This window comes from Notechis scutatus, chromosome 2, assembly GCF_049901735.1.
Source record: "Notechis scutatus isolate UNSWTSFEM ecotype Mainland chromosome 2, rNotScu1.2, whole genome shotgun sequence".
NCBI lineage: Eukaryota > Metazoa > Chordata > Lepidosauria > Squamata > Elapidae > Notechis > Notechis scutatus.
In genome coordinates, this window is record NC_142010.1 from 112,539,792 (window position 1) to 112,567,684 (window position 27,893).

General features: G+C 38.2%; 1 protein-coding gene across 1 annotated transcript in view; it reads left to right on the forward strand.

Annotated features, from left to right (window-relative positions):
- Positions 1 to 27,893, forward strand: part of GRIN2C (glutamate ionotropic receptor NMDA type subunit 2C) — an 87,991-nt gene that overhangs the window by 11,065 nt on the left and 49,033 nt on the right. Inside the window, exons 2-3 of the mRNA XM_087955832.1 lie at positions 16,748 to 17,171; positions 25,063 to 25,658. Coding sequence (XP_087811958.1) covers positions 16,758 to 17,171; positions 25,063 to 25,658 — 1,010 coding nt within the window. The 5' untranslated portion in view covers positions 16,748 to 16,757. The remainder of the gene's footprint in view (positions 1 to 16,747; positions 17,172 to 25,062; positions 25,659 to 27,893) is intronic.

Sequence of the window (27,893 nt, forward strand, 5' to 3'; positions counted from 1 at the left end):
TGGACTAGAAATTGCATTGTTTCCCAGTTAGAGACAATGCAAAAGGGACAACCTTCAGTAAGCTTGAATGATTTTCCTTAAAGCAAAGCCATTGAGTAAATATGCACTACATCTTAATGGTTCAAGTGCATTAAAGCAACCAGTTTTTTTTACATTTTACTATGATACTTCTGATTGACCAAAATAACAAATACCAATAGCAATAATAATTGGATGTTACAATACTCAGACTAGAAAAGAAAGAAATGGAGAAAAACTACAAAATATAAAGACCTACTAATAGAAATAGAGTGACTGTGGCAAAAGAAAGAAAAGGTAGCACTAATAATAAAAAAAAGGTGCTTTGGGTACAATCCCAAAACATCTGGATCACCACTTGAACACCACCAGCATTGACAAAATTCACCCACAGTTAATTGTAAAAGGAAGCTTTACTTGGAACAGCTTACATCCTGCGATGATACTTTTAATACCATCAGACAACATCAGACTGTCCCAGGTCCTTGGGAAGGACTCAATAAGTGGGTTCATGGATAAAAATGCAGAATCCAGTCTAAACATCTGGCTGATTACTATTAAAGAGACCATGGCAATTTAGAGGAATGTAGGGGAAGTGGTGCAGAATTCACCTTTTTCCTTTTTGTTATTTCTTTTAAATAACTGATGGTCCTGAATTTAGAATCTACCCTGTGATTCTTGTCTTCAGCCTCAAAGAATAGGATAGAGGCATGCAGTATTTTTCCATTTTGGGTATTCCTGATCAACCTGACAAGCCTTGAATTTTGCTATTTCATGGCTTCTTTGGATAGCTTAGTACCTGGCTCTGTGCCAGGTGGGAGGAAACAAAACTCCAGCATCCTTTGGATTCCAAGAAACAAGGGCAATGAGAATAAAACAAGGGAAACGGGTGCCTTGTTTAGGCATGACTGCTTTGGAATCTTCCCACCCTCACCATCCTTTTCATGAAGCTATGGTTAATTCTCCAAAAGTATTGGATTGGCAAGTCTTGTTACACCCAAGGGACTGGGGGAAGGAGAAAGGATTGTTGCCACGAATGACTCCTTCCGTACAGCAGAGCTAACCTGATTTTGAGGTAGTTGGGGGTGCCACATTGGCTGGAGCATGAGGTACAAATTCTGGTATGTAAGTAAAATATGAACTCTGTCGCATGAGGAAAGTAGTAGAAGTTGGGACCGATGCAGCCTTCAATAAAGTTAAATGGCCTTGAAAAGAAATTAAGACAGGCAAATCATAGATGTAAGAGTCTCTTGGGGTTTTTTTTTCTCTCTCTCTACAGCTCTGGGGTAGTTGATGCTATATTCTTCATGAAATATTGATGGCGGAACTAAAAATACTTGAAATTTACTGCAAACGTGAAAGAGATTCTTTCTCCTAGCAATTTGGGTAGATGGAGATTGTGATTAGTGTGCGTGTGAATGTGAATATGTATCTTCTTCTCTTTGTTAGTGTTTAAGTCAATTTTAGTGTTTTTATTGTTTTAATGTTTTATTGATTCTAAGCCACCTTGAGCTACTTCTAGGTGAGATAGGTGGCATATAAGTTTAATAAAGAAATAAATAGGACAGGGGAAAGTATCAGCTTGCAAGTTCAATCCAAATCAATGCACATCTGAATATCACGATAGTTAAGGGGGGGAAAGGTGTAAAAAAGAACCCAGCATATGTAACTATGGTTCTCTCTTTCATATCTACTATCTGCCCCCACCCCCCACCCCCAAAAAAAAACACCACATGAAAGGGACCTTTGCTGTATTCAATATATGCAGGGTTTAAGCCCTAGAGTTGGATGAAATGCCATCTTCAAATCTCAACTGAGATAAACATCAAGATCTTGCAAAGAAAGACAGAGCCTTTCATACAGGGAAAAATGTCAAACGAATAAACCATTTTCAAATCAGATAGCTAACAGGAATGGAGAAGATCTGATAATTTTGAGGAATCGTTACAATAAGCAAGAAGCTAATGTAAGAACTTGAATTTGGAGAAACTGTTTTAGAATAGGGAAGGGGTGGAACAAAGGCACATATTTTTTCTATAGTTGTTTAATGTATATCTTGACTATATTATAAAATTGACAGGACTGAAAGATATGTGATAGCTGGAGTTGGTATTGCAAGCTGAATCATTGGAATACACAGTTGATACTATTTTGTAAACTGAAAGTAAGGAAAGTAAAAAAAAAGAAAAATGAATAATCTGGGTAATGACAGTTATTAAGACAAAGTAACATAACCAATATGCTTCATGAATTTATATCTGGCAGTGAAGGTACAGATAGATATAGATGATAGATAGTTTTGGTGTCTGGGGTTCAAAAATAAAGATGGACCTTGCGAAGAATGAAACTGAGGGAGGAAAGCAAAGACCAACTTATGGTAGGTAAAGCCAAAAAAGGAAAAGAATATTTCAAAGATCAGAATAATTACTGCAGTGGTCTTTCCAATAGTAATGTATAGCCGTGAAAGCTGAAGAGAAAGAAAAAAGAAGAAAAGAAAGAAAGAAGAGAGAGAAAGAAGCATTTGAATTATTGATTAGGAAACAATTAATAAGAATGTCATTAACTCCAAGAAAAATTGGTTAGTCCTGAATCAAATTAAAGGCACTTGAGGCAATTATTAGCAAGCAGAAACTCATATACTTTGAGCATGTGACATGCACAGATAATAACCTTGGCAAGATTCAACAAAGTAGAAAGGCGGACAAGCCTTAAGTTGGATAGATGGGATCAAAGAAGCCATAAGATTGTCCTTGGACGAGATACAAGATATCCCTGGATCCAGATTGTGGTGGCAAGTATTCGTCCATGCTATTACTAGAAGTCAGGCTTGATGCAATAGCAACTAATTATTTATTTTATCTCAAGGGTTATTTTTACTAATGCCTTCCCTGATATCAGAATGTTCTGTATGGGGAAAATAACAACAATAACAACAAATGATCAAATTCCTAATAATCTGCAGAGAATGTTTACTGTCTTCTTCCATTAGGGTTGATCTACTACATTTATTTTTCACCCCTCCATGGTTCAATTCTCATTAAGCATCTCTTGTTGAGTGCATATGGCTATTACTTTTCTTCAGAAGGCATTGTTACTACAAAGTACAGTGATTTCTGGGTTTTCTTCACTGAGCTGTACCATTGCCTTTCCATGGGGACAGGTAGCAAGTGATAGTTGTTAACTCCTGCTCTCTGAGTTGGATGCAAAAAAACGTAATAGCATCAGGTAAATTGACTCTCATTAGCCAAAGAGGGCTAAGGTGATGAGAGCTGGCTGCCTTGCTTGGGCAATAAAGGTGGCAAAGGGAAAGGCAAATGAACCATGACCTGAAAATTCTCTTGTGCCTCTTTTAAGGATCTTTCTATGGAGCATCCAACAGAATGTTTTATTATATTGAATTGGGGCATGTGCTAATTATGTGCATCACCAAGAATTTGATAATTCACCCTTTTAACTCATAATTCACCACAGAAGCTCACTATAAACGTCATAATATGAACAGCATATATGTAGGAGAAGGGATGACAGAACCTGGGGGTGGAATGAAAAGGGGGACCAGCCTTAGAATCCTTACCTAGTCGCAAGAGAACTGAGTCCAACCCACCCCCCACTTGTGTTCTGTTGACTCGTATAGTTAAGCAAGTGCCCATCACTAGTTGAGATGATTCCTGTGCGTAGGCTTTTAGGAATAAATCCATTTAATTGAACCTTCACGTGTGAACTTGGTCTTTTGTGCCTGACAATATGGGAGAGAAAGGAAGTTTAGATTGTGTCCACTGTGGACATAAACACTTCCTCTGTGCCTTCATCTATTTTCTGAGCATTACCAACTCTTTCAGAGTAGAGAGGGCTATGGGCAAGGAACTCTGGTGGCTTACCCATTCCCTTTTCCTAAACACAGCACGGACAGTTTTGTAAAGGATTAGGCAAAATTTTGGAGGATTATGACTACTAATTGTGGTGGCTAATAGGACTTTTCTGTGGCAGGATATTAACGTGTGCTCATGCTCCCCTAAGTTAAGGATTTGTCTGTGAAGAAATGCACAAGCTGAAAAATAACTACAGTATTACATAAATGGGGTGCTGAACTAGAGAATCGTCTGAGCTAAACAGGACTCTTAATAAAGTAGAAATGAAATGAAGCATTGAAGAGAGTGGAGATAGTCTGACAGTCCTCTTTCATGGGGTGGGCATAGAAGAGGTAATGAATGCTTTGGGATGGGGGGAGGGGGGTGGAAACCTAATAATTCCCTTCTTTCTGTATATGACGTCTAAAAAAGAAATAACCGTTTATGTTATGGAGGCATTCCTGTCCTAAATATTTTTTCTTTGAAATAAGTCTGATTGATTTTAATGGACTGAATTAATATACTGAACATTGAATTTTGTGTCAGTGCCATTGACCTTGAATTAAATATTCAGTTAATTCATTCAATGATAATTTAAGATATATTGCAGGGATGATTAAGAATTTGTTTATTTTATTTTCTTAAATGTACAGAACCAACCCAAAGTGTAAATTTCTTCATAAATGGAATCAAAAATTGTTGGGTTTTTTTAAAATACAAACTTGGAAGAAAGAAAATAACAGCAGCATTGAAGCTGAGAGCTCTTAAGCAGTCTTTGGCCTGTGCTTTGCTACCTGATTCTAAGAAAATTCTGTCTAGGCTGAGACACTTCATAATAGCTACCATATTCTCCCAGGAGACAATTTTTCCTGCTCCTGTGTCATCCTATCATCAATAGTTTTCCTTTCTATGGATATGTGTGCATGTGTGTGTGTGCATGTGTGTGTGTGAGTGTACATGCATGCATTCATACATGCACATAAATAAATAGGTAGATACATATATACAAAATATATGCATTGAAAGTACTACAAATTGATTTATACTACATTAAAACATCAAGAAGCGTGTGCAATAATTAGATTAACATTTTAAAAAATCCTTTCTTGTCACCCTGCTGGTCTATAATCTAGATTTACTCTTATCCATTAAATTACAATAATATAACACTTGCCTTGCAAAGAAAAAGTTGTTGGTTTGAATCCTAGCTTAATATTTATTACTATTTTTTTTTTTATTCTTGAGTTACCTCTTGGACTTTATTACTATTTTTTAAATGTCTTGTAGTGAACCATTTCATTATTTCTCCAATCACTTGAGGTGAAACTGAGAGGGGATGAAATCCTGTCCCCTCAAGTGATTGGTGAAATGGTAAAATGATCCACAACTGGTTAAAATAAAATAAAAGCCCAGGGGAAAGTGGGTCACTCAAGGCGGGAAAGATACTATTTTTTAAAAAAATCTGCCAGGTTTCCAAACAGTAATCTTCTATTTACAAAACAAAACTTATAAGCCTTGTGCTATTATAGCATTACTGATAAAAGTAACTCTAGAAGCTCTGAACCATTCTGAAAGTTTTGAAATATCTGAAATATTAGAGAACAGGGAAACTATAGTATTGATTCAGTTGAAGGGGCATTTTTGCCTCTGTTAAGTAGCCAATAAATTGCAGGGCTAGACTGCAATGAAGTAAAGCATACAATATCCCAATTAGGCACAAATTTCAAGGCAACATAAAGGATAAAACTGTACTTTAATGACACTAAAAGACACCTGGGAGGCACATCTGCAATTGTGTAAAGCAATATCATCTGTTTCAGAAACTTCCAGAAATGTTTCTGACCCATTCTGGTAAAAGAGCAACCAGGCAGGGTGGATAAGCTGTTAAGAGAAGAAGGATCTGCTTAGCTTGCCACTCATTTGTCTTTTTCAGCAGCTGTTTATATTTTAGGTTTTATTAATATAAATCAAGTTTTATTTTAAAGGGAGATTGTCCATATCTTTAATTGGCATAAGCCATTTCTCATAAGGCATCCAATCAAATGGAAACAAATAAATTTAACATGAGTAATGGGTTATGTTACTACTTGGTAATAGAGGACATGTTTCACATGCAGAATGTTCCAAATTTCCTTTCTGGCCTCTTTAATTACAAGGGTAACAATAAGCTGCCATGTCTCAGACCTTGAAGTTCTGCAAGTCCAAGAGGGCCATATTGGTTGGTTCGGTTCATAGGAGGAATTGTAAGTTGTGCGTTGTAAATTAACCAATGAGAGGATTTATTCATTATGCAAACCATTGTGTAGTTTAGTCATGGGTTTAGTTGTAATCACAAAGCCTAAACAATAGTGTTTAGTCTACGGCTAATTCCAGGCCAAGCAAACTACATTGTGCAGTAATTCATTTTTTCAACTATAGCTAATCTTATATGATATTTAATAAGTTTATATTTCTTTTCCAAAGCCAGGGATAGAAAACCTGTGACCTCCAGATATTTCTGAGCTATAGATGTTGTCATTCCTAACCTTTAGCCGTGCTGATTGGGCTGGGTGGGACTTGTGGTGTTAGCAGATTCTATTAGAGATTCTCATGCTGGGGAAGATCTCGGGCAGGAGAGATATTCCATGCTGGGACATAAGCAGTGGTATTCGTGGAGAATCTCAGACATCCAAGTGTGGTCCTTCTGCTGTTGAAAGACAAAGGTCACTCTTTTGAAGATAACAAAGTCCGCATTTTGAATAGAGAGGCCCATTGGTTAGAAAGAGAAGGTGAAAGAATCCATCTGTGTTAGAATTGAACAGCCCTCCCTCAACGGGGAGAGGGGGGGATAAGTCATTATTATCTCCAATTTACAGCTCAGATCTTGCAGCAGTTCTAAGAAGATGCCACACCCAATTGCACTCTGATACAGATGACCCTGAGAGTACAGATGAACCCCCAAGTGGTCTCAACAGCTCTCAGAAAGTACTAACAACCAGATGACTGCAAAGAAATACAATCCTTCCATTACCCCACCCCATCCTATCAGAACTTATCCTTCCATCTCTCCACCATCAGAACTGATGACGCTTCTTGGATGAGAAGCGAAACGTTTTCTGTTTCTCAAGGGGATAAAAAAGAGTCCAGTTGCCTTTTGAAGAAGAAAAAGAGCAATTTTGAGATCAACAGTGGTGGTTGATGGTAGGAGAACACTCAGAAGAAAGCACTAGCACTTAGATTCACCCCTTTGTTTATTTTAAAAGCAGAGGGATTCTCTTGTCTAAAAAAATTGCTTTGGATGCCATCTGAGGCTTCCTTTACTTCCTTCTTCTCTTCTACAAATGTTCCCATTTCAGTTCTGACTCTGACTTACACAATTTAAATATTGACTGGGATTTTTTTCTCCATAATGAAGAATAACACACTAACACACTCTTAGAGGTAGAAACATTTAAATAATCTAGGCTTTCCTATCACCATATTGTTCCCTAAATACAACTGAGTCTTCATTTCTTTTTCACACAAGCAGTAGTTCAAAAATAATACACTCCTAACTTTGATGTTTCTCTCCTCCTGCATTCTTTCTCCTGCTTAATTAGCTATATTGTAGAGCACTTAGAACGCTATACGAACCCAGGCATTGATTTTGTATTGTGTGAAAATCAGGCCACTGTAATTCAGTAAATCTACATTTTTCAACCTTTGAAGGTCCACAGATTTCCTCTTAATGTTCTAATATGCACTTTAATGAAGTTACTGTTGCTGCTGTAACCCACCTTAGATTAAGCTGCAACCCAAAATTGCCATTTGAAGGCCAATAATATAAAGAAGGTAACAACTCACATTGATTAGGAAAAGTGTGTGCATAGCTTTCAGTACGAGAGTGATATTGTTTACAATGGACATATAGTCTATGAAAAGAGGGATACAAGGATTGACCAGTTGTGATACAGATTTATAACGTTTATGTTCCTCAGGACCAATTGGGAGAGGGGGGAAAGGGGAAATGCATTCCCTGACTGATCATTTACAGGTTATTTTAGTCATCATTTGATGAATGAAAGCTCTTCAGCTGTGGGTTGACATAGAGAACATGTACCCTTGTGGCTTAACCGGTGAAGCCTGAAAGGACCAGCCAGCTAAGGTGGGAAGGCCACTGCTCCACGCTATACCACTGCCACCTTCTACTATCTTGACCTGAGTGCGGGCATCAGAGCGAGTAAAGCACTTGTGGGTGAGACAGTCAGGAAGACTATCTGAGCCATAGCAGAACAGGCAATGTCTATAGTCATCTTGCCTGCAATACAACACACTTAGGAACTGCATAGAAAGTGAATCATTTGGGCTGCAGCCTGCCACCCTTATGAATCCATCACTTGAAGTAAAAAGGACTTCCTTTGCTTCAGGAGTTGGCCAGCCCTTAGGTCTGTCCTAAGTGTGCACTGAATAATCTATCTGATTGCTGTGGGAAACTTCTTTAATGCTGTTATTTTCTGCTGCAAGTGTGTAATGCAAAGGTAGAAAAAAGCAGTTTGGTGCTCAGGACCACCTGGGATTTCTATGGCTGTTAGTTAGACTGGGATCAAAAAGCACCCTGGACAATAGCAAAATGAAATCACTCCTGTATGGCTGCCAGTAAAATTGCATAGATGCATTTCCAGAGGTCAAATGGACTTAAGGATGTCTTTTGTCTTTTGTACGTACAGATTCACGAGTATGTGGAGGTACACAGACACGTGCATGCAAACATGCTGGTCTACTGGATGTAGGAAACACTACTGTAATACTGCTGTTTCCTCATAACAATCTTAATTGCTGTGCCTCCGTGAGAATTGCTTAGGATCGGGGCCCCAGGCTAGCTGAAGAATCCTTTTCCAAACTTGTTTATATTTTGCATACCCTTGATTGGCAGCTTTAAGTGCTGCATTCTCCAAAGTCATTAAACCTAATTTCTTTCCCTTAAAGTGCCTTAAATTTTTTATTATTGCTGCTGCTTAATCTTTCAATTGAAGGTACCTATCAGGCTGTGGAATACATCTATCCAGACATACACAACTGAATGGAAGACAGGCTGTGCCGTGGCAGCTGACACCACGGGAGACGGATGAGGAAGGGAATGGGAAGAGGAGAGACTGTAGTCCTCCATAGCTTCACTTCAAAGGATGCAAAATTGCACAAGGGCATTGAACTCCTTGGAAGCAAAGGACACGTGAGGAAAGAAAGAGGAAATATGAGAGGGAAATATACATGCATATCTATCATCTATCGTCTCTTTCTCACTCTATCATTTATGATATAAAAAGGAGGGGATTTTAATTTAGCACTCAAAAATTGAGAAGCATGTGTGTATGTAAGTGAGTGGGAAGGAAGGAAAGAAGGAATTATAGGTGAATGTGTTATCTGAAACAGGATACTTCAATCAAGTGACAAATATGTCACACTGTTTCAAGTCACATTTATCTGCCTGTGTTTTGTCGGGTTGTGGAGCATCTTAACTTTAAAATAAAAACTCAGTCCCTATTAAACCCTCCCCCCTTGACTAAAATCAGTTTGCCTAAATTTTATCACATTTGATGGTGGATATGATTGTTTGTGTTAATGGGACTTGAATTATCCATATATAGAATTCAAAAGTGCTTTTTTTGTCTTCCTTTGAACTTTAGCAAGAGATGTTTTTCCAATGAATTCTTCCTCTGATCTCACTGTTTTTTCCTGTCATGTTTGAATTCTGTTGTTAGCCTACATTCCTTTGAGCTTTACAGATAGGTGCAAATTGAAAGAAACAATGTCTCATTTCTCAACTTTCTTCCTGATCCTTCTTGATTACTCCCAACATCCATTTAGTGCTTTTCATTTCAGCAATTGCCCTGCATTTTCTCATTTTTCTCTAGCAAATACTATTGCAGTCCATCCGATTTCATCATATTATACTTCTCTAGGTTCAAAAGAGGTGAAAAGAGTTTCTTAGGCTGTGAAATAGGAAGAGTGGGGGAATTCTCAATTCTTTCTCAGGGTTAAAAACCAAAAAGACCAGACAGAAAAAAAACCAAGAAGGCTGTTGTACTGAGATGGCTATTGTAGCTTGGGACAGAGGGTCCAGAATCGGATAACTTGGTGCAGTTGCCATGGCCAACTCACCAGGGGACAACTTGCTGTGGCACAAGAATAATTATATTTTATTACTATACATTACGATCATCTCTGTCTGGAAATAGCAGGTCTTTTTAAATAATTTCCTTGCAATATTCCATTGGGCTAGCTAGCTAGAATAACAAAACAAGAGTGTGGATTTTAACAATAGAAATATAAATAACTTCAGGAGAGAAAAATAATAAGAAATATAATAATTTAATAGTGAGGAACATACTGCTTGTAAAATTAAAACAAAGAATTATTTCAGTATTTCTGAAGCAAGAAATGGTTGGACAATAAGAAGGGAATACAAGGATTACAAATGAAAGTTACATAGGATTGGCCCAAAGTCATCTTTCTCTTCCTCTTAGCACATGCAATGTCTTTGTAGTGTTCCATGCAACTTTTAGGGTGCGTCAAATTTTTCAGCATTCAATTTCCAAACATTAGGGGTGCTCAAAAGATGTGACACACCTTGGGGATTGTAAAGATATTTTGGTTACTTTAATATAGTTTATATGTACTTGGTAAGTAACTATATAACTATCATAACATTTTGTTTTTTTCATGAGTGTCACATTCCAAGCACAAACCCTATACGTTGCCCACAAATCTTCTTAACCTATGATCAGCAATACTTGCTTAAATTTGCTCCAGTTTTGTCCTCTTTGCCTTTCTCTCAAAATATCCTTGTTATTTTCCAGGGTTTTCTGCATATCCGACCTGCTGCAGCCTTCTAATATTTTCCTTCTTCATAAATTTCCATAAAGGGGTGAGAGTTACTGCTTTTTATTGTTTTTTAATACTGGGTTTTTATCCTTGTAAGCTGCCTGGAGTCACTGAGTGTGTGTTGGGTGGCCATATAAATTTTCTTAAATAAATCAATAAATGTTGACACCCCTTAATCCCAACACTTAGTGACATATGTGAGAGGGAGGGAGGGAGGGGGAGGGAAGGAGGGAGGGAGACAGAGACAGAGAATGGTCATAAAAATATTAAATATTTCTGCTTCTATTTATTCTTTTTCTTTCTTTTTTGAACAGGCATATAGGGAGGGAAATAAATGTAAAGGAGGAAAGGTTATTCGGCATAGGGTTTCTTCCCTTAAAGAGGAAATATAATTTTAATTTATTTTATTGAATTAAATATCTTGTTGTTTATTTCCATTGTACAACGCTGAGCCACATGATGTTGGTTGGTGTTAGAAATGTAAGTCACCTAAGAGTTATTTGGGTTGGAAATATATAAACTAGGATAGACATTTTAATACTATGTCTTTAAGAGAATGCTAAAACTGTAATTGGGTGTGGTTCCGCAAATGGCAATAAGATGGAGCGAGAAACCTGGGTTGTTAGGTCTCAGTGTGAGTATCTGTTCCTTCTGTTGGAGAGTGTTGTCTCCTCCTAATGACTGTTACTGATCGTTGATGTAAGTCTGTTACTGAACTGTTTTTTATACTGGACTTTGATATTTGGATTATCCCTGAACTGAAAAACTGACTGCTTTACCTGTGAATGACTTGGACTGCTTGTTTGGACTTTGCTTAAATGTTTATTGGAAGTAAAAACCTACATTTACTGTACAGTGTATCTGTGTGCTGTGTGTGTGTTATTCTTCACTTCTCTCGCTACGTCTCCCTGTATGCGCTCATTCTCCTAACGGGGAAATTACATCAACAGTTGGGAACCATATCAGTACTTGAAATAAATAATTAAATTTAAATAAATAAAATGTAAATTCATTTAAAACCATTACTTATGATTAATGAATTCATCAGATAATAATGTGAAACTGCTACCATGTGGAGGGAAGCATGGACATTTTGTCGATATTGCAGTTTCAGTTTAATTATCAGTCCTCAGGACATAATCCCAGATCCTCTAGAACAAAGTTCTCAAACTTGGCAACATTAAAATGTGTGGAATTCATTCCAGAATTCCAGTACGTTGGATGGGGAATTCTAGGAGTTCAGACTCAGAACAGAGCCGGAAGGGACCTTAGAGGTCATCTAGTCCAGCCTCCTGCTCAAGCAGGAGATCCTATACCATTTCAGACAAGTGCCTGTCCAGTTTCTTCTTAAAAACCTCCAGTTATGAAGCATCTATAACTTCTGGAGACAAACTGTTCCACTGGCTAATTGTTCTCACTGTTAGAAAGTTTCTCCTCAGTTCTGGGTTGCTTCTCTCCTTGATTGGTTTCCATCCATTGTTTCTTGCCTTCTGGTGCTTTGGACAATAAGTTAACCCCCCTCTTCTTTGTGTCGGCCTCTCAAATGCTGGACATTGAAGTCCACACATCTTAAAAGTTGCCAAGATTGAGAAACAGTGCTCTAGACCATTGTTCTCATACACTGGGCTTTTACATTTGTATCTCTGCTAAAAGAAAAACATAATTCAGCAAATGGATATGAATGTTCCCACTGATATGAACTAAAATGCACTACTCTTCCCATCTACACAGAAAGAGGTTACTCTTCCCATCTACACAGAAAGAGGCCTTGTGTATTTACCTGGTGAAAATGCTTCCTTTCAGAGGTGTTATCATTGAGATGAATAAGGAATTATTGTCTTTTACCTTAAATATGTACACTTTGTTCACCGTACAAAGCATTAGCCAATTTATCCTCAAGTACTTTGCACTGCTTGAGGTGAGGGAGAGAGAAAAAGGCTTCATAGCTGTAGAAGCATCATAGTAGCCAGGATAAGAATAGGGAATAAAAATGAACAGCATAATAGTTTTTGGGCACAATAGAAAGAAATAAAATATAAACTAAGGCTGGATGCATTGGTTCAAAGGGATCGTGGATCTATAGGAAATTGTACAATGAGGAGGAAGCATCAAGATTGGCCACTGAGTGGCACTAGAGGGAACTTGAGAAGGGAAAAGATTAAAATTTAGGAAAAAATGGGGAGAAAGCTAAGCTTTTGGTATTTAGTTGCACAAACTTGCAATTGAAAGTAATTGAATAAAACACATTTTGGAAAATAAATACAAATGTTCACTACAACAGGTTTTGATTTTTTTTTTCCTTGGTGTCATAGTTGTAGCTAGAGTTCTGTGACTCCTTTCTTTCCCCATTGTTGAGTTGCTGGAGTTGTGCTGCTATATCTTTGTGTGTGTGTGTGTGTGTGTGTGTGTGTGTCTATGTGCTTGTCTCAGAGGAGAAGAGAGAGAGAATAGGCTTGTGAAGCAGCCTAAATGGTGAAAGGGAGCAGATTAGTCAGCCTAATTTTTGCTCTTTTTAATGGGGGGGAATAATGAAGTGAGTAAAAGATTATCGTCAGAGAAGCCTTCCATTATAAGCCATTCTCTGTTTAACCATATAAATATGCACAGTTTAGTTTTTGAAAAGAAAAGCTGTTCATGTGTTGCTCAGTGGGGATCATTTCACAGGTCATCTGAATAACAATGTGAGGTTTTTATTCAGAAAGAAACTACAGCTAGCTAGATTCAACAATTTGGGGCGGCGGGAGACCGAAAGTTCCTCTTTTATAAATGGGCCTCAGAACAATATAGAAACAGCACCCCCAGCAGACACACTTGGCACCCCACCCCCCAATTTTATCAGCTTAGAAAAATGGTATCAGGTCTAATCTAGCCAGAAAAAAGGGCAGGCAGGGAGAAAGAAATTCAGGAGGGATGGGGAGAGATAGAGAGGTGCAACAGTTTTACCCATGACGGACACCAGCCTCACAACTGAGCTTCTCAAGAAAGCTTCAGGTCAATGGAAAAGAATGTCCAGAAATATTTCACAAGAAGAGTTCTCCACTCCTCTACTCATTGTAGAATACCTTATGCCACCAGACTTGAAATTCTAGAACTAGAAAACCTTGAATTACGCCGTCTTCGGTCTGATTTAAGCATGGTATATAAAATCATACATTGCAATGTCCTACCTGTCAATGAATACTTCAGCTTCAACCATAACAACACAAGAGCACACAATAGATACAAACTCAAAGTTAACCGCACCATACTTGATTGCAGGAAATACGACTTCAGCAATAGAGTGGTCAATGTCTGGAATACTCTACCCGACTCTGTAGTTTCCTCCCCAAACCCCAAAAACTTTAACCTTAGACTGTCTACTATTGACCTCACCCCTTTCCTAAGAGGTCTGTAGGGGGCGTGCATAAGCGCACCGACGTGCCTACCGTCCCTGTCCTATTGTTTCTCTTATTCTTGTTTTATTTTTCTTATATGTACCCATTTCATGTATTCACAACTATGTATACACTTATACTTATTATCTTGTAAACAATTGGCAAATCAAACAAATAAAAATAAATAAATAAATAAATGTTGTGCCAAGCATTTATTCTGCATTTCCCCCCTTGCTCATTGGACTTGATAGATTATTTTCCCCCCAAGAAAAGATGTTTATGAAGTAAAATAATAGAATTTTATGTTATTCTTCTGGGAGGATGTGGGAATGTGGCACTTAATAATACATTAAAGTACGGTATTTGTATCTTTAGCGATTCTGATTCTGTGTCTGACAGACTATATAGTTTGCCTTCTTTGCACTTCACCACAGAACAGACTTCCTCTCATGGGGTTTTTCCGGCTTGCAAAGTGGGCTGTTCAAGAGAGGCATAACAGAAAATGCCAGGAACAAGAATTAACATCTTAAGGAAAACATATGTTAGCTCAGGATTGAACTGAGGGTCCTCGGTGCTCTTTGATCTTGGTGGTTCTCTTACAGATGTTTGATTACCAAATTAGGTAACCTCATCAGTGCTGGCACTGATAATGTTATCTAATTTGGTAATAAAATGTCTGTCACGAAACTCAGAGGGCACCAAGGACTCCAAAATTACATCTCTTGACACTTTCCAGCAATAAAATAAGATAAAAATAAATAAATCACAAACTAGAACTGGATCTGAAGTTCAACGTAGAGTGAGAAAGTGATAGCTTCTTCAAAAATGATTCTCAGAATACAAAAAGCAAATATTTGATGCAGTAAAATATGAAGAGGGAGAGAGAATTAAGGGGGCAATAGATGTAATATGTTATATAAAAGGTGGCTGTAAAACAGAATGATGGAATACAGAATATCAAGAGTCCTCCACACTTATTTTATTTATTAATAAACTCTATATAGCCACCCATCTCACCAAAGGTGATTCTGGGTAGTGTAAAAAACAAAAACAAATAAAACTGTATATAAAACCAACAGATATAACAATAAAAACATCATTTAAAAATAAGTAGTATAAAAAACAGCGATACAAATCCCAGGGAAGAGAGGATAAGAAAACCCAGCCCAGCAATGGAGCCAGAACATAACCAGGTCTTGAGGGTCTTGGAATGTCAAAAGAGATGGACCTAACCTAATTTTGGGGGGAAGAATGATCCATAAAGCGGATGCCATTGCAGAGGCATGTCTCCTGAGATCCACCAAACGAAGGTTCCTAGCCGATGGTACCCATAGCATGCCTTTTCTGTCAAATCTCTTGGGGTGGGCTTATATTACTGGGGAGAGGCAGTCTCTCTGATATCCTGTTCCCATGCCTTACAGGTCAAAACATTTAAATTAGACATGAAAGCAAACTGGTAACCAATACTGCTCGTGGAGTGCTGTTCTAAGAGTGCACATAATTGCCCATGCTGCAGCATTCTGTACCAGCAGAAGCTTCTGGATACTCTTCAAGGGCATTTTCATGTGGAACACATTGCAATTGTTCAAATGATAAAACAAAGGAAAAGCCTTAAGGATGAATGAAAGATTCATTCATCTTTCTAATAAGGAAAATAGAAATGGGAGGGAAACTTGATGAGCAGATGACAGGCTTAATTATAGAGCAGGGATGGATGAGGCAAAGAGGTATTGGATTATGAGAGAATGGGAGTTAGTAGGGTTGAAATGCTAGATAGTTCAAATGTTGGGCTAGGATCGGGAACCAAGGTTCACTTCATCCATGAAAACGCTCTGTGTAAATTTAGACCAGGCACTCTCCCGCTCCAACGGACTACCTTACAGAATTGTTATTGTAGGATAAAATGAGGAGACATCCCCGCGTAGAAGATCCCTTGAGAATGGAGACATGATGGGGTATCAATCTCAGAAGCAAGCAATCCTCCCATACCATTATTGCTTAGTAGTATTTGATAGAGTTTATTTTTCTATAACTCAGAACTGCTTCACCCATTACATATTCTTAGATGCCTATTTAAGACTTCCCCTTAAGTCTACAGATAAAATTGTAAGTGACCAACTACAAGAAATTATTCAATATTGGAAAATCATAGGTTACACTTTGAACTGGTGTATAAGACATCAGACTGGAAACTGGGAGATCATGAGTCTTAGTCCTATCAAACCCACACGTGCAGAGTTTAAGCTAGCTACTTTTGTGGTTATGCAATGACTCCAGGCTAACTCTGTGCTTGATCCCTACTCCCTGTCAGCCTGGGTGCTTCTCAACAAGTCTTGTCTTCGGCATGAAAGCCAGCTGGATTACTCTCCACCAGTCACTCTGTCAGCCCAATCTACCTCACAGGGTGGTTGTTGTGGGAAAAATAGGAGGAGGAAGGAATATTGGTATGTAATAATAAAAGCAGGATATAAATAAATAAATGTGCTTATCTTAGAACTGTGGTTGACCCTCTGGGTCATGTATGCTAAGTGGCATAGTCAGGTTTCTCAAAATCCATTGTGTAAATAGCTCCCCAAGTTTTACCAACTGGTAAAACACATCTTCTGTACTTTCCACTCATTTCTTCCTTGGATGCTTTCCATAATTTATCTTTGTTCTGACTTTCAGGGGCTCCTTAATGGCCATGGACAGAACATTGGCAAACACCCTGGTGCTGTCTATGGTGCTGGGCTGTTCAGCTGCCCTAATGGATACTTCCGTGTCAAACTCCAGGGAACCTGTGGTAAACGTGGCTGTGGTTTTCAGCAGCTCTTCATACTCCCTCCATATCCAGAGCCGACTAACATACCAGACCTTCCTGGACATGCCTCTAGAGGTCCAACCAGTCACCATGGTGGTCAATGACACTAATCCCAGCACACTCTTGACTCAAATTTGTGACATGCTCTCCAGCACAAAAATCCATGGAATTGTCTTTGAGGACAACGTTGGTACAGAAGCTGTGGCACAGATCCTTGATTTCATCTCATCCCAGACCTATGTACCTATCGTTAGTATCAGTGGAGGATCTGCCGTAGTCCTTACACCTAAGGTGAAATTTCATTGTTCTTCTGGGAAATTGAGCTGGAATGGGCCTGTAGATTATTCTCAGATACTATACCTCATATGTATTCATTTATTTATCTATTGTCACGGTTTTCTACAAGACCATTCAGGATATAAATTTTCTTAATTTTTAAACAGTGGTATAATTCTGTTGCAGTAAATGACCAACAGCAAAGAATCTGGCTTTTTAAAAACAATACTGAATTTTGTTTAATCTAAACTTGGGTCACACTGTACAATTAACACCTGCAAGCACCAGTGCAAATTGGGAGATTCACTAGTTAGCTGGGCAGGAAGACAAAGGTTGACAAGGGAAGCTGACAACAAAAGATTAAACAAAGACCAGAGAAGACAGCCGTGCAAGCTCCAGGCACATATCATGCAAGAATTTAAGTAGATTTGGCCAGGAAGTCACCTCTGCAAGCCATGCTAGCAACCTTAGAGCAAGGAGACCAAAAAGGATGTTATTTTGGGAATGCTCTCTTGAATGCTGGCTGCCTTGGTGGTGCTGCATACAGTATATTATACATTTACCCACTGATGACAAATCCATGATCATGTTGTTATGCTTTCTGTTCAATTATTTAGAACCCATTTCTAGCAGTTCATCTTCTCATTCAGACGGTCTCTTTTAAGAATGCCAACTTTTTTTTTTAATGAACTAGCACTTGTGCCTATAACCACAGTGAAATGAATAAGAATTTCAAATGGAAAGGAATTGGTGGGGAAAAATCTCCCATCTTCTCTACCAGGATGAAAAGAGCAAGACCTTGGAATTTTACCTGAAGGACAGTTTGCAAAGATCAGTAAGGAGAAATGTGGAGGCTCTGATGTGAATTAAGGAGGTATATTTCTGAGTGGTTAAACAACAGTCTCTTCCAACTGGATGCCTCCAGATTTGTGGGATTAGAAATCCCCTTCACCTTGCCGGCTGTGAGCTACTGTCCAATAAGTCCAGATGAACACCACATTGACTGAAAGGCTGAAATGGGAAGTCATCACTGCAACAGATTTATACTTCCCGTTGAGAATTTTTCAAATAGATGTAGGAACACCTTGGCCTCTGATTTTGGCATTTCTATAAGAAGAAGAATGTTTCTTTTCTTCTTTTTTATAATATCTAGAAGTGTTGGTAATAATATTAATGGCAGAATGGCTCCATATACTTAGTTGTTTTTTTTTTGAAGTAAGGTTGTTGAAGAAAATTGTATAGAAAATAACAAACCAATTAAACGGCATTATGATAGAAGTCCTTCAACCATGAAGTTGATCAATGAATCATTAAGCACAAGTAATCTAGCCCTTGGATGAGCAACCCTTAGATAACAGTTCAATTGCATTTGTTGTTGTGTATCATATCAGACAGGATTGCTATAGTCCAACACAGTTGTTTGGGATTTACTAAGTATCTATAGTAACATTAATTCAGCAAGTAGCTGAATGATTCCTAACTTGAAGTCATCTTTGATAAATGAATCCCACCCCACCTCACAGCTGCTCCCCCACCCCCACCCCAGACCTCACATCCAGCAATCTATCTAAATAGTTTGGGTTTGGGGGAGTTGCAGTTGCGATAGTGAAAGTGGATTGATTATTTATCTGTGCATGTCTTTGTAGGGGTGAGGTGATATGGGAAATCTAAACATAATCTGTATTATGAATAGTTTATATACGCTATTTAAAATGTAACTTTTTATTCTCAGAATAAAAAGGTGAAATATATCCTATAAATACCATTTCACTCCATATGTAAGCTAAGCCAAGCCATAGCCTTCTTTGTGTTTTCCTTCCTTCCTTTCTTCCTTCCTTTCTTCCTCCCTTCCTCCCTCCCTTCCTTCCCTCCCTCCCTCCCTCCCTTTCTTTTATTGTAAGGCTATTTTTTTTATGGAGAAAGTTGTATTCTTTTTATGGAATTTGTCAAGTTGGTAATGTTATGAGTTATGAATTATTAAGGTTTTAAGGCTATCTTGAGCAGGGGTCTTCAAACTTGACAGCTTTAAGACTTGTGGACTTCAACTCCCAGAATTCCTCCTCCAGTCATGTTAGCTCAGGAATTCTGGGAATTGAAGTCCGCAAGTCTTAAACTTGCCAAGTTTGAAGACCCTTATTTTTGACAGATAAGTTTGTAAGTCTATTCCTTTATGGAGACAAACTATAATGTAGAATTATGGAAACTAAGGAAGAAGGCCCAGTATTTTGACCATCACACCACCAGATTATTCAGAATTCTTACAATATATACTAATATTTTTGTCAGGCAGGTCAACCAATGTTCATTAAATGCTGCTAAAACTATCATAGCAAGAAAATAGAAATTAATAAATCTTGCACAATTATGGCAAGCCTTTTGATAACCGCTTATATTGTTGAAACAGGCATAAAACTGAATATGTTAATTTTCAGGAATGGAGGAAAGTATAGTCAAAGTCTTGTCAATGTGTAACATCTGTTTATTGATTTCTAGATCAATAAACCTATACAATTGGGATGCAGCTTTTGTTGGCAAGCACATAATCCTGTCCCATGTTTCATTCTAGAAAAGCAGTACCTGTGTCTTAAATCACTAATTTAGGGCACATGCAACTACATTGCAGAGACTACTGTAGAACACACTGAATTTTTTTTTACAGATGGGCTGTGCACTTGGGTAATTATTTTTAGCTTGCTCACCTGTCACAAGTGTCAATGGTGGTTACTGTCAACTTCTCACAGGAAAATAGGGTATGTTTCTGTGCCTTGTTAGCAGCCAACACAATGTGGTTTTATTTGTCTAAGACTGATCCTGGATCATTGTGTTATCTATAGGCAGTAAAGTCCATTCAGACTTGATTAAAAATAATGAGAATATTCTTCAGCCTGTTCTTCTGGCTTGGCCAGATCCCTGTTAATAATCATTCCCGTATCAGAAAGTGGCCCATAAAGTAATATATAGGACTGTGCAAAGGTGACTAATGACAAGCTGTTGCTCTCCAGTCAAAAAATGCTTTAGGTTATTGAAAGAAAATTTCTACCTGGAAGCAATTTATCCATAGCAGCTCATCTTGGCTGGAGATGATGTGCTTGTGGCAGTCAGTGGCAGAAATATTAGGTATATTATCCACTATTTTAAAGAGCAAGCTTGACGCATGGAAGCAGAGAACATAACAACCTCATTTAATTTGTTATCTTCCAGATACAGTTGGCTTTGGTTCAGTATCTGACTAACTATAAGTAACTAGCCAGCATGAGTATTGGTCAGGCTGAATTAATCAACACTACAGAAAGTCACCAGTTTCTTAGCAGCTCGTTATCTCAGTGGATCGTTGTTTTAGAGATAGTTACAAAAGTTCCTTCTTGATGTTCTTTCTCCTCATGTCCCACCTTACAAAAATGTTTTGTAGAAAGATGCCACCTGTTGTTGATGGTTTCTGAATTGGGTTAAGGAACGTGTGCTGTATTACGGCACATAATCATGAATATATTTCTGTGGTTAATTATTCTGGGAAAAGAAAGAATAAGTCATCACAAAGATTACCCACTATGGCAATATAGTATATATAGGACCGGAGTTGGGAAGATTTTTTTTTCTCCCCAATCTTGGAGGAAAGTGGTCCATTTTTTTCTCTTCTAAGAAAAGTGCATTGCAAATGATCATATTTTTCTCCAGGCATGCTAGCAATATAATCCAAGCGATGCGTTTGAGTAGGTAGAATTCAGGCTTGTGGGATTTACTTTGAGATATTTGCTGGATAATTGATATACAGCAAGTGTTTGCATACTAGCTTATTGATACATGTTTAAAAATGAAAATGTTTGATTTAAGTCTTGCAGAGATTTAAGTCACTTGAAATTAAGAAAGACTAAATGGTATCCTGAGCATACATTTAATCCCAGGATGTGCCAGAGATGGGCTATTTGTCTTTCAATTAAAAATCCATTCCTGTTTCCTCACAACTTCCTTTTACTTCATCAACTAGAAAAAGATAGATGTATTTATGATTCAGCTTATTTAAAAGAATGCTTTGCTTCCAGGAATCACTTGGATCATAGTTAATGATATTAGGATGTCAATGGGGGAAAATAGCGGTCTTCCAATATTTGAGGGGCTGCCACAGAGAGGAAGGGGTCAAGCTATTTTCTAAAGCGCCTGTAGGCCAGACAAGGAATAATGGATGGAAACTGAGTAAGGAGAGATTTAACCTGGAAATAAGGAGAAACTTTCTGACAGTGAGCACAATCAACCAATGGAACAGCTTGCCCTCGGAAGTTGTGGGAGCACCATCACTTGAGACTTTCAAGAAGACATTGGACTGCCATTTGTCAGAAATGGTGTAGGGTCTCCCGCTTGGGCGGAGGGTTGGACTAGATGACCTACAAGATCCCTTCCAACTCTGATTATCTGTTAACCTTTGGGGATGAGTAAATATTTATAGTTTGAAAGAATGAAACTCTTTTGTCCTGTAAACCAATTGGAAAAATGTTTTTTTGCTGCTTTGGGGTTTTAAGAAGATGAAATAAGTAACTCTAGTTCTCCTTTAAAATCTTCAGATGGCCACCGAAAAGTACCTCTCAACTTCTCTGGGAATATTTTCAGGGCCACAGAAGTGACATTGAGGAAATGCATGTGGCAAGTTTAAATTACATGGATCTTTTATAAGGAAATGTTTAATAAAGTTATGAGCAAAAGAAAAGACTATCAAATTCAAGTTAGACCTTAAAATATTGGGCACCTATTACATTTTAAAGAGGGAGAATTCAGGCTTAACTTGACACTAAGTTTGACTTTGTTTGATGCAATCCACACAGCTAAACTGGAATGTAGTTTTCTCTTGTTACAAAAAAAGAATCCTTAGAATTTCTTATATATTGTATGATGTAATACCATTCAACATTTCTATAAAATTAGCTGCTTTTGTCTGCCTGCCTGTTTGTGTAATTAAGTTTTGTTAATTTTGGGGGGGATGCAATTTCAGATGTTTTTCCATTATCATTTCATTCAAGTATTGTGATAATAATTATGTCATTTGTTTAAACATCACCAATGTTGTGATGAATTGGTTGTATTCACACAAGTTCCACTACGTCAGTTACACATCTTTGCTATGTTTAACTGTTTCATGTATTCATCTCTATGTGTGAATGGTTAATGCAGATAACCCCAAGTTGGTTACTCCAATGTATTATGAATAGAATAGAACAGAACAGAATAACAGAGTTGGAAGGGATCTTGGAGGTCTTCTAGTCCAACCCCCTGGTTAGGCAGGAAACCCTATGCCATTTCAGACAAATGGTTGTCCAATCTCTTCTTAAAAACTTCCAATGTTGGAGCAACCACAACTTCTGAAGGCAAGTTGTTCCACTGATTAATTGTTCTAACTGTCGGGAATTTTTTTCTTAGTTCTAAGTTGCTTCTCTCTTTGGTTAGTTTACATCCATTTCTTCTTGTCCTGCTCTCAGGTATTTTGGAGAATAGCTTGACTCCCTCTTCTTTGTGGCAACCCCTGATTAACTCAGAAAATGGGTTCAGTAATCAAACTAAATGTACTGTATTTAGGTGTCTATGCTTACATTTCAATAGAATGTATATATTTCATAAATAGGCAAGTTGAATGTTCCCTACGACTCCTAGATATTCCATTTAGATAGATGCATAAGTAGATCTCATTTAGGTACTATATCTATTTATCACTATCTACCTATGCATGGAACCTGCATTATGCTGAGAGCTGAAGATTATATGGAGGCGCTTCAGGTCAAGTCTAATTAAGACTCCAGGAAGCTCAAGAATATCTGCACTGCTTGACAGCAGACATGTGGGATTTTGATGAGCGCATCTCTGTAGAGATGGTAAGGAGTGCATCTGGTCCTTTTGTCATGCAAAGCATATGCAATACTGCTGACCTATATGTCTTCCCTAAGGAAAATGGCTGCTATTCTAAACCAATGATTTAATTTTGTTGGCGAGCTTATTTTTAAAGAAATAATCTTCTTCAAGGTCTTAGCTGGCTTGTATTTGATTGCAACAATACATTTTGTTCATATTCATTAACTTCATTGCTAAATTAATTTGGGAATTACAGAACAATGACATTTTCCTATGCTGAAGAAATGTCCTTTTCTTCTGCAAGAACAATTTATTCCTTCTGCTGTCTCAGGTTCCTTTTTTAAATAAAACATTAAAAGTTTTAATTGCAATAGTAAAAGATAATACAAAAGAAAAAGAAATAGAAAAAGATGCAAGAAAGCAAAGAAGAAAGAGAAAAAGAAAGAAAAACTTTAAGAAAGCAACTTCACACTCTCATCCTGACAGGTCTAAAGAATTTCCCAATCTCTTCACCATCTCTTAATTAACATATACAAAGTTCTTCTTCCCATAACTCATCTCTTAACCAAATCCAATAAGTAACATTCTCTCCAATCCAGGTGTCAGCAAAAAGTCCAAACAGAGTCTAAAAACATTAATTAACACATATAAAATGCAGCACTCCACATCTCAACTCTTAACAGTAAGCAAATCCACATTTAGGAGGCATAAAGCGGTCCCACTATCCTAGTATGAAGAAAAGATTGAAATTTAACATGACAAAAAGGAATAATTTGTCCTTTAAAGAGAACAAGCTCACAAAAATGCCTCGCTTTAAGTGAAAGCCAATTTAAATACTGTCATATTAGGATACATAAAAGTACAATAACTGTACTTAAAAAGGAGCTTGATGTTTTAGTTTCTGAGACAGCTTGTCTCCCACCTTCTCTCCCAATTTATTTCATATTAAATCTTTGCTTTCTAATGATTCCACTTTGTTGGGATTGTTTTAGATCTCTCCACTTTTTTTAAAGAAAAACAACACAGTTTATTTGGAGATTACAGTAAGTTGCTCTGAAAAGTTACATATAACTTGCATTTGAATTTCTGCAAGCAACAGAAGCATACCCCCCCCCCCCTTTTCTAAATGATTAAAAATATCAATGCACATATATTAAGAAAGGGCTTAATTACCACTGTATATGTGTATTTTAAGACTGTAGGTTTTACTATAAAGAACAATATATCAAGGATAAAGGTTAATACACTAACTTGGCCGGTTTGTTTAGAAAACTATTAAAATGTGATAAATGATCTTTGTACAAAATGTTACACTGAACATTCTTAAGTTTGGAAAGAAAAAGTGAAGGTTCATGTTTTGTTTTAAAGACTATGGCATATTCCATTGCTGTGCGGTGGCTTATTCAGTAGTTTGGAGTTCAGGAAAATTATTGTTTTCTCTACATGGGTCTCCTGTGTATGTGTATTATGTCTACATCCACCGTATATTAGGGGGAAATAGTGTGAAATGCACATAAAAGACACATAAAGAGTGGGAATTAGGAATTTTAAAAGGCACAATGAGTCAGAATACCTGATACAGGGTTGCTGAAGCAGACCTAGTAGGTGTTGGTTAAAAAATGATTACTGTAATTTAAGTTCACAATAGATTTAGAGATTGTTGTAGTGATAATGCTTTCTGCTTTTACTTGGAAATGACTCTCTCATATGAAAGCAGATATCCTGATATGGCCCAGTGTTATGAAGTAAATAGGTGACAAGGCTGAAAACCAGGATGAATTCTGACTTCATAGTTGCAACATGCTATACTAGTACTGAATTAGAAAATGTTAGGAATAGGAACAAAAATGTTCATTAAGGCCACTATTCTGAGATAATATAGATAGGGATGGCTTTTCCCAACTTTTCAGAAAGGTCACATTCCCTTGCATAGAGGCCAAGCTGATTGAAAAAAATATGGAAACTGAAATACAGCACCAAACTGGGAGAGGCTTAGATAAGATATCAAGAAATATACATTGTTTGCTGAAATCTTGCTTAACCTCTTCATTCATTCTCTCTCTCTTTTTCCTAGGAGCCTGGCTCTGCCTTTTTACAGTTGGGTGTCTCAATTGAACAACAGATACAAGTGATCTTCAAAGTCTTGGAGGAATACGACTGGAGCTCCTTCGCTGTTATCACCAGCCTCTATCCAGGATATAGCATCTTCCTGGATGTAATTCGGTCCTTCACAGACACCAGCTATTTTGGCTGGGAAATCCAGGATGTCTTGACTTTCGAGATGTCCCAGGATATGAGCATCTCCAAACTGCAGAAGTTGCTGCGCCAGATAGATGCTCAAGTCATGATCGTCTATTGTTCACCAGATGAGGCAGAGTTCCTCTTCCAGGTGGTCGAGCAGGCCGGTTTGATCGGCCCTGGCTATGTCTGGATTGTGCCTAGTCTAACGGTGGGGAACATGGATGTGCCACCTACCTCGTTCCCTATTGGCCTCGTCAGTGTGGCCACAGAAAGCTGGAAAATGAACCTGAGACAAAAGGTCCGGGATGGAGTGGCTATCATTGCTATCGGAGCTGAGAGCTATTTCAAGGCCCATGGCTATCTCCCCATCGTGGGCAGGGACTGCAATAGCAAAACCCCTTCCAGCACACCAACGAACACTTTCTATAGGTCAGTACAGGTAACATTGATTTAAACCGATGCTAGTGGGTATTAGAAATCGGAATTTGATTGACAACAATATTTCATCGTGAAATAATGGGCCTTTTCAGCTAGGTGAGAGGCAAGTTTAGCAGTAATCCTAATAAGGATCCTTAGATTTCTATAGTTTAATAACTGTAGCTTTAAAAATTAACACACACCTCTCCTCAGCATTTCTCATAGCCAGATATTTGCATGAATTTCTGAAATGGTGAAAAGGTGTGTTTATTCAATGGAAGAGAGAAGACAGTGGGAGAGAAGTGCAGCCATAGCAAGAGAAGCTTAATGATTTTAGGAGCAATCAGAGAACTTATATGCGCGGTGCACACTTATCCTGATCCTTAACAGCCTAAGAACACATTCTTATTCCTGAATTCTGATTTAAAATAGACAGTCTCTGAATGAGTTCAAACTTTATAACTATTAATTTTAGAAAGTTTTCAAGAATGCCTCAAATTCTATTGTTTCTGGACGTTGGGAACGAGTGACATTCTCAATCACGGTGAAGTGGGTTGATGAAGGGTGTATCCACCATGATTAGTCTCAAAGGGTGACCCAAGTCTTTTATTTCTGAAATTCAGAGCACTTGGTTTTGTAGGAGCTAAGACTCATTGGACATCATACCACCGAGCTGTAAGAGGATCCTGGTTCCTCTCTTTTCCCTTTCAAATAACAGGGATTATAATTACAGGTAGTCCTCAAGCTACAACAGTTCTTTTAGTGCTCCTACGAAGTTGCAATAGCACTGAAAAAAGAGACTTATGACCATTTTTCACACTTATGACTGTTTAAGCATCCCCATGGTCACCTGATCAAAATTGGCAACCGACTCATATTTATGATGGTTACAGTGTCCTGGGTTCGCATGATCCCCTTTTGCAATCTTCTGCCGAGCAAAATCAATGGGAGAAGCCAGATTCACTTAACAACCGTGTGAGTGTTTTGACCCAGCCTTTGCAAGCAATGAGAAACCACTTAACTCACGAGTAAAACAAGCCCCCCCTTTTTTAAAACAGGGCACGGACAGTCTTTATTCATGTTGGATAGACAAAACCAAAAATAAGTAGTTACAAGCGAAGGCATTTTTCCCCTTCTGAAACAGGGCACGAACAGTTCACATGAGAACTCAAAATGAAAAAAAGTCCTTCAGTGATTCAGCCAAGCAGAAACCAAGTTCACAATGGCAAATTCACTACCTATGATTTCCCAGCTGGGAGACTCAGTTGGCACCTCAAATACAGAGCAATTAGTCCCGACAAACCTTGTAAAGGAATCCAACTTGATTGATGTACACTGGAAAATGAATGGTTGCCTGTGACAACAGGCCATTCTCAAACCCCTACTATTTATTTCCCAGCCAGGGAGGGGCTGGCTAGAGCCTATGTCTCCTTTTCCCTGAGAGCCAGCTTATTGCCTTCCATGGCTCTCCTCTCCTCTCTTCTCTACGCATACGTGCATCTGGGACGGGCCCTATTTGTTCCTCCCTCTCACTCAGCTCAGGCCCCAAAGACAGCTGCCTCTCTCCACTTGGGGCAGGACGGAAGGCCCCGGCTCTGCCTCTGTCTCTGATGTTGCTTCCTTATCAGAGCCTTCCAAAGACTCTGAAGCTGGCCCAGTCTTCCCCTCCACCTCCACCTCCTCCTCACCTGACTCTGTTGCTAGCTTTGCTGGCAGCTGACGGACCACAACAGTGACTAATTGCACTCATTCCCGTAACAACTGTGGCAAGAAAGCTCTTATAATGGGGCAAAATTCACTTCAAAATGTTCCGCTTAGCAACAGGAATTTTGGGCTTAAATGTGGTCTTAAGTCGAGGACTACCTATACCACCAAGGGAGTGAAGGAAGAGTGGAACACTAGGATAAAGCATGTGGAGAGGTCAGACCAAGCTGTTGTCACTGCCTTCTCACCCAACCCTCCTCTCTATCTGAGACCAATCGCACCAGGAAACTTTATCTCCAAGAAATGGTGACAGTAAGAATGAGCAGCCAGCTTTCCATTTTCTGCTATACACACTGATGCTCCTTTGTTTAAAAAAAAAAAAAAAAAACTGAACTAAGAATATAATCGCAGCACTTTGAGCCTATTTTATTTTAATTTTATCTTCATTTTTAAATTGGTTCTTCCTCTAGAAGAAAGGTCTTTAAACTTGGCAACATTCCTGAGCCTAACATGACTGGAGGAGGAATTCTGGGAGTTGAAGTC